Source organism: Panthera pardus, unplaced genomic scaffold (assembly GCF_024362965.1).
Source record: "Panthera pardus isolate Hobbes unplaced genomic scaffold, ASM2436296v1 HiC_scaffold_13, whole genome shotgun sequence".
Classification (NCBI taxonomy): Eukaryota; Metazoa; Chordata; class Mammalia; order Carnivora; family Felidae; genus Panthera; species Panthera pardus.
The window spans coordinates 115,508,052-115,516,189 of record NW_026526688.1 but is presented as its reverse complement, the minus strand read 5'-3'; the positions used below and the strand labels follow the sequence as shown (position 1 = coordinate 115,516,189).

The following is an 8,138-nucleotide window of genomic DNA, read 5'->3' as shown; positions in this document are numbered from 1 at the left end:
TTGCATCTTACTGACTATAGTAAGTTCTCTGTTATTAGTGATATTCAGGCAGATTCTGCACCTCCACAAAGTACATATGCTGAAAGGATCCAATTAGCTGTTAGTTATTTTCCTTCTGACAAGACTGAGACAAGATGACTTGACAGCCTCCTCTCCAGTGCAGGAATGGCTTTGCCAGAGGCCACCTGAGCCCCAGCTTGTCCATTTCCAGTGACAAGAAATTCACTACTTCAGGATAAAGACTGCTACAGTTCTAAATAATCAAATTCCTTAACAAATAAAATGTTTTTTCCTAACTTGGGCCCTGACCCTTCTTCCTGCCCGCTACTTCTTTCTCCTCCTTCCCTCCAGCCTCTCTGAAGACAATCTGTTCTCACTGCCTCCCCTCCCCTCTCATTCCTCAGCCTACAGACGGCTCCATTTCCTCCATGCTGAAAATAGTGACCATTTTAAACGTGTATGTGTACAGCTTGTATTTGAAAAATACAAATTTAATGAAAAAAAAAATTTTTTGGAAAATATTTTTTAATTATGAAAATTACACTCTGAAAAAAGTGAAATGTTTTTTATAATACTCACTATTGCCTATTTTATTGTGAAACAAATGCTCATTTCCTACTTGTAAGAATATATATTGATACAATACTTCTGGAAAGTAATAGCAAGCAAAGCAAACTATAACTCCATCTGCTCTTAGACTCAGCAATCCCATTTCTGGAAATTTATCCTACTGGGACACACCCAAATATGTGAAGATATATGCAGTCAAGAACATCCTTGTGGCATTAGTTGTAGTAAAAACAAAAGCAAAAATCACAACAATAGCCATTGTAAATGATAACAAAAACAGGAAGCAACCTAAATATCCACCATCAAGGGACTGAGTAAATGAGATGTGGAAAATCCATATAACAGCATATATGCAGTCATTCAAAAGCATGCAATGGTTTCTGCTAATAAAAACATAACTCCAATATTTATTCTTAAGTAAAAAAAAAAATCAGCAATGCTCAGAATAGTGTGTATAGTAAGCTCCCCATTTGTGTGTAAATATATTATATAAAGGCATATACACATAAGTGCATGCATATGCACATAATATTTCAGGAAAGACAGTCTAGGAACCGGATGTACTGTGGTAAACCCTGTGAAATAGAACTGAGGTGAGGGAGTTGAAGGGTAGTCTCAGGTTGAGAGCCTCACTTTATTTCTTATCCTTTTGTGCTGTTTGTACTATTTACTATGTTATGTGATCTCTTTTCCCAGAATAAAAACTAAAAAGTTCTGACTTTTAAATTTTTGCCCACACACACAGTATGTGACTTGACAGCCCACATTTCCTTACCTGAAAGAGTTCTGTAATCTTCAGATGTGAAAACTCCAGAAGCTTTTCTCCTCTCACTGATCATTTGTTAAAATGTTGAACAAAAGTTCTATCAGCCTTGATCCCTCAGAACCTCAATGTTTACCTTCATCCAACAAGAAAAGGTCCATTTATCACTACCCTTTATTTCCTATTTCTGAGCCAATTTCCTACTTGTGACAAAACATTTTCCCCAGTTCCATAGTGACACACCTTTTTTTCCCCAATGGCTTTTGATGCAGAACTTTGTTAAAAGCTTTTGAAAATGGAAATAGGTTTACATTTCATTTTGTCTTTTATTTACAGTCACATATGCATGTCCCTTCAGGGGAATATATAATGCGGTCAGCTGTAACTTCCTTTCATTTTTTTTTTTAATTTTTTTATAACGTTTATTTATTTTTGAGACAGAGAGAGACAGAGCATGAACGGGGGAGGGTCAGAGAGAGGGAGACACAGAATCTGAAGCAGGCTCCAGGCTCTGAGCAGTCAGCACAGAGCCCCACGCGGGGCTCGAACTCACGGACCGCGAGATCATGACCTGAGCCGAAGTCGGCCACTTAACCGACTGAGCCACCCAGGTGCCCCTATAACTTCCTTTTATGAAAATGACATTGCTTTCCTCACCATAGTGTATATGCCCATTAGTTCCACTTTTAATTTTCACTACCTTGACCACTTTATAATTTGATAATGTTCATAAAGTGAAACAGAATAGTGGATTTTTCACAATCCCTTCTGCGCCTCTTTTCATAGATTGGTGAGCCCTTCAAATATTGCTATTTGTCATTTCATTTTCCTCATTCTTCTCTGACATGTGAACATTGACAGTCTTCAAAATTATCAATACACAGTACCTAATGCTGATTATTTGAGACTAGTTTGCCAATTAGTCATAGATATTTAATTAATATTTGGAGGAATATTATATATATTATATATATATATAATTATATATTTTATATATATATATAATATTTGGAGGAATATTAATAATATTGGAGGAATAACAGGAATAACAGGGAGCCTGTTCCTTGTCGCGCGCAGGTAGGCAGCAGCAGCAGCAGCAGCAGCAGCAGTAGGGGTTGTGTGAAGAAGCCATGAAACACTATGAGGTGGAGATTCTGGACGCGAAGACGCGAGAGAAGCTGTGCTTCCTGGACAAGGTGGAGCCCCATGCCACCATTGCCGAGATCAAGAACCTCTTCACCAAGACCCATCCACAGTGGTACCCTGCCCACCAGTCCCTCTGCCTGGACCCCAAGGGCAAGTCCCTGAAGGATGAGGACGTCCTGCAGAAGCTGCCTGTGGGCACCACGGCCACACTCTACTTCCGGGACCTGGGGGCCCAGATCAGCTGGGTGACGGTCTTCCTGACCGAGTACGCAGGGCCCCTTTTCATCTACCTGCTCTTCTACTTCCGGGTGCCCTTCATCTACAGCCACAAGTATGACTTCACGTCCAGCCGGCACACGGTGGTGCACCTTGCCTGCATCTGCCACTCATTCCACTACATCAAGCGTCTGCTGGAGACGCTCTTCGTGCACCGCTTCTCCCACGGCACCATGCCCCTGCGCAACATCTTCAAGAACTGCACCTACTACTGGGGCTTCGCCGCATGGATGGCCTATTACATTAACCACCCTCTCTACACACCCCCCACCTATGGAGCTCAGCAGGTGAAACTGGCCCTCGCCATCTTCGTGATCTGCCAGCTTGGCAACTTTTCCATCCACATGGCCCTGCGGGACCTGCGGCCAGCTGGGTCCAAGACCAGGAAGATCCCATACCCCTCCAAGAACCCCTTCACCTGGCTCTTCCTGCTGGTGTCCTGCCCCAACTATACATACGAGGTGGGATCCTGGATTGGCTTTGCCATCATGACACAGTGTCTCCCAGTGGCCCTCTTCTCCCTGGTGGGCTTCACTCAGGTGACCATCTGGGCCAAGGGCAAGCACCGCAGCTACCTGAAGGAGTTCCAGGACTACCCGCCTCTGCGCATGCCCATCATCCCCTTCCTGCTCTGAGCCGCCGCCGGCTCCCAGGCTCCACCAAGCCAGGCTCTTCCTCTGTCCCAGCAGCATTCCGAGGGAGGAGGGGGGGACCACCACTGTCTGGCGCTTGGAATAAAACCTGCCTGCCCCGGCCAAAAAAAAAAAAACAGTGTTACGCATTAATCTTCCCAAAAGATATTTATTAAGAATAACAGGGGAGCCTGAGTGATTCAGTCGGTTAAGCGTCCCACTTCAGCTCAGGTCATCATTTCATGGTTTGTGAGTTTGAGCCTGATCAGGCTCTGTGCTGACAGATCAGAGCCTGGAGCCTGCTTCATATTCTGTGTCTCCCTCTCTCTCTGCCCCTCCCCCACTCATGCTCTGTCTCTCAAAAATAAATAATCATTGAAAAAAAAATTTAAAAAGTAAAAGAATAACATATGTGCCAGACACTCTCATTGTTGCTGGGAATACCATGGTGAGCAAAACAGCCACGGTGCCTTCCATTATTCCATTATTAAACTTATAGCCCAATAGGCAAGACAGACATTTATCACATAATCACAGACATGTATAATCACTAGCTTTGATAAATGCTATAAAGGCAAAAGAAATGCAAGGAGCAATTCACATGGGAGTGAGGGTGGTGTCCTGTCAGAGAAAATGTCAACCATTGTGAGCCTTTGTCTGAACCATCATTGGTATGTACACTTGGCTATTTAAGACTTGTCAGCTTTCTTCTGGAGACCTGCAAAAGAGCTGGGCTTGTTTATATGCCTACTCTTCCTTGGTGCAAACCCTGCTATGCTTGTAATCATGGTTGGATTCCCTGACCAACTTCCTCTCTCTTTTGCTCTCTTCCCATTTGTTTGATCCAAGACCAGGAACTCCATGTTTCTCAAATGAGTATGGTCACAGATCCCACATGGCTTTTATGGTTTGTAAAATCAAGTCTTGGTTTTCACACTTTTAATCCTAGACAACACTTAATTTTAAATAAGCTGTTCATAATGATAGTTCAGCAGAAAGGCATGAACTTCTCGACCTAACAGGAATATCTTTTTCCTAATACCTGGTTGACTGACACTACTTTTGTTCTTATTAAACCAAGTTGGCATAGAAATCTTCCCCCAAAAATTTTTGTGTGATCAAGTCTCAAACAAAGAATATATTCATGTATCTTCTGGCAATTTTTAAAAAATAATCTCTAAGCCAATATTTGATTCTGTTCCCCCATGCTGAGACTACTATGCAAGCCTCCCTCAACTGCTCATCTGCCTTCTTTCTCTTCCCTTTCCCCAATTATCTGATAATGCTCCTGGATTAATCTTTCAAACATGCTCTCCTGCATGATTCATTATTGCCTCCAAGAGAAATTAGAAATGCCTTAGCTAGCTGTGTGAGGCCCTCCACATTCTACTTTTCACTTCTCTTTCCTGGTCTATCCAGGAAAGATACCCCTTCTTCAAGATCTACTAAGTACCTAGCTCTGTTTAACATTTTGTAAGAAGCACTTAAATATTTGTGAATAAATGTCTGCTTTTTATTATATATCCTGTTCAGCCAACCAGCAAAATCTTCACATTTCTTCTATGTATCCAAAGCCTAAATTTCTTTTAGACTTGGTTTTATAAAATTCACTGTGATCTTTCTACGGTGACATCACCTTTGTATAAACTCGTGGGCTTCACTGCTTCTTCGGGAAATAAGGTTCCAGTAGGTATATGAAAACAGCTAGCAGGGATCTTCTCTTCAGTTTCTTTAGCCTGGGAAAATACAAGATGGGTTTGGATATTAAAAAGTAACCAACTAAAATCTGAAAACCGTCATAGGTTCAGCATTGTACTAATATCACTGATGACCCAAATGTCTCTCTTTTATGAGCCTATGACTCATTCCTCTCTGACCAAAAATTTTGGCCCAAAATCCAGACAGGAAAAATTTTTACGAAATTGCTTACATCAAAATGTAAATTATCTGCATGGATTTGTGGGCACTGCAGCCTTCAAATAAAATTGTGTAGGGATATAAGTAAAATGAGTTCAAAGGAATCTTTAGATGTGTGAAGAAATATATACTATATTCTTTTCCCCACCCCCAAGGAAAGAGTACACAGCCAAATCTTTTTTTGTGGATAGACTGGGGGGCATGTAGTTTACGGTCATACATTTTAAGTTTGCTTGGATTTTAAGTGAGCCGTTCAACTCTTGGTGTGTCTCATTGTATAAAGATAATTATATCCTGCTCTTCCCACCAGGCCTAGAAGGAGACACTTCCCCATCTGAACTTTTCCTCCCCAAGGTATTCTGATGTTTGAATGAGGATGGGAATGCTGAGGCACTCATTCCAGCTTTTATGCTATACCAGACAAAATAACTCTTCTCTCTGTTGGGATTTAGAAAAATCTATCCGTGGTAAACCCCCTTGCCCAGAATATGTGCCATAGAAATGACCAGGGGGCCATATAACCATATAGTAATAAGCCATTCCTTCCACTGCCATCTGAAGGATCCTTGTATATTATAGCTATGATCACATCACCACTTGGATCAAAAGCCTTATGTGGCTTCCCATTTGGGACATTCCATATAGACTTCCCATAAGCCTAACTACCCAATTTACCATTTAAGACTTTCACAATGTGGTTCCCACATACCTGATCAGTATAAATTCTCACCACTTTCTCACTTCTTCATACCAAATTATTTGCATTCCCCTGGACACTGCATGTGTTTCATTAATCTGCTTTTTTCATGCTATTCTCTCTACCGGAGGGTCTTTTTCCTGACTTTTTTTTAACCTGTTGAAGTCATAAGCATTCTTCAAGTTTCAACCAAATAAATTACCTCTTCTTTTGCAAAGCCTCCCTCAGTGCCACTGTCAAAGTGACCACTCCTTCTCTATCTCCCGATATTTTACAAACACTTTTGTTATGGAACCATGAGAAATACACTACTATTTTAGGTAAGCCACTGCAAGTTGGAGTGTATTTCTTCCAACAGTTTGGGCCATATCCTGATGCAATAGATCTAAAAGTTTAAGGGTCAAGCCATTGAGATTTTGAAGCAAATATACCACTTGCCATTAAATTTTCTTTCACTCTTCTTTCTATACTACTGATAGGTTTTCATTATATAAAATCACTATGCCAAAGCTACCCTAAATAATCTAGAGCTTCTCCTTTTATTTTCTTTCCCAGGTTGTAAATGTGGCCTCATATCTTTCTCCTGCGCTGCCACATCCCTGTAACCTGATTCTGTCTCCTAAATTCAATTGCTCAACCAGGCTTAATTAATATGAGGAACAACCTGAGATCATAAAGGGGAAAAGATATGTTCACTGTTCATAGAGTTCCATAGGAGTGGAAATACATCTAATACAATAGGGTGAGTGCAGTCCTAGTGTCTACACAAGATTGAGGGAGCATAGAGAAGGGAATGATTCATTGTCCCTGGTTTTGAAGGTCAGGTGTTAATAAGCCACGAGAATCAGGCAGTGTTTTAGAGAAGGTAACATTTGAACTATCTCATTTCCCAGTGGGCAATAGGATAAAAGGAGATCCAGGTAGAGGGAATATCAGGTACAAAGGTGCAGAGTTTAGCGGCAGTATGGGAACCTCAAGTTATTCTGCATGAGTGGAGCTTATGGAACAAGGTGAGGCATGGCAGGATATAGGGCTGAATGCCCGGTTAGGACCATGTCATAAAGGGCCTCATTCACTACACAAAGGAATCCAGACTTTTAAGTTCTAAGGTTGGGGGCAGACATTTAATGGTTCTAAGCAAGAGGAGTTACAAAAAATTAGCTTTGTATTTGGAAGAGATTGAGACCAGACAAAAAGACACCAATTAAAAGGCTCTGACCTCCAAGGCCCCTTCAAAGAAAGAATCGAAGAATACCAAAACTCAGAGGGAGTCAAAGGAGAAACAGAAAAAGCACCTGAACCAGGGCTGATGAAAAGTATCAACAAAAGGTCTTGCAGGTGGGTTGTATGAAGAGAGTATCAGAGAGGATGGCCAAGATAAATCCTAGCTTTTCAGTTTGGGTTGGGGCAGAAAAAGTCCTAAATTCAGCATTAGACAAGCTGAGTTGGAGGAATCTGTGTACACCCTTGATGTGCTCATGCTGATCCCCCAAATGGCTTACTTGTAAAACTATACGCTGGGGGCAGGAGGTTAGAAATGATAAGAAGGAGTAGAGAGACATAAGTCCACATAATCCCCTCATTCATTTGTTCTGATTCCAACATTTAAGCTTTGGGGATGATAGGCTTTGAAACTACAGGAATAAAAATTAATATGAAGAGAAAGAATAGTTTCCCTTCTTGCAATTTTGTTCATACTTTTTTCTGGTTCCCAAATGGAAGCCTTTCCAATCAATTCTCCTTCTGTTGAAGGTAACACGGGAGAACCGGTGCTTGTTAAATGTTAAAGCTTTCCATAAATTGCATTTTAATTCCTACAATAAGCCTCCATTAAATTAGCATCATTATCCCAATTTTACAGATGAGAAAGCCTAGACTTTCTCAAGGTCCCCCAGCTGGTAAATGGTGGGGTGTGCATATAAATCTACAACTGTCTGGTTCTAAAGTCCATGTTTCTTCCATTCCATGACATTGACTATCAAGGAATATCTTGGCTCTGGAAATCAGGCTCAGGGTATTTGTCAGTTATGAGAACACCAAAAGGTTTCCCTGTCCCTGAAGCTGTAACATGCTCTAAGAAGCATTCCTCCACAGACGCATTTCTGCCAAATGTTTAAAGTCAATTTCAGGGGGCGCC

At 41.3% G+C, this 8,138-nt stretch overlaps 1 protein-coding gene across 1 annotated transcript; it reads left to right on the top strand.

Moving 5' to 3' along the window:
• Window positions 1–2,389: 2,389 nt before the first annotated feature.
• On the top strand, window positions 2,390–3,500 carry LOC128776573 (very-long-chain enoyl-CoA reductase-like). The gene has a single exon (XM_053901364.1). It carries the CDS (start codon window positions 2,464–2,466, stop codon window positions 3,388–3,390), a length of 927 nt encoding a protein of 308 aa, XP_053757339.1. The 5' UTR covers window positions 2,390–2,463; the 3' UTR covers window positions 3,391–3,500.
• The last annotated feature ends 4,638 nt before the right edge of the window (window positions 3,501–8,138 follow it).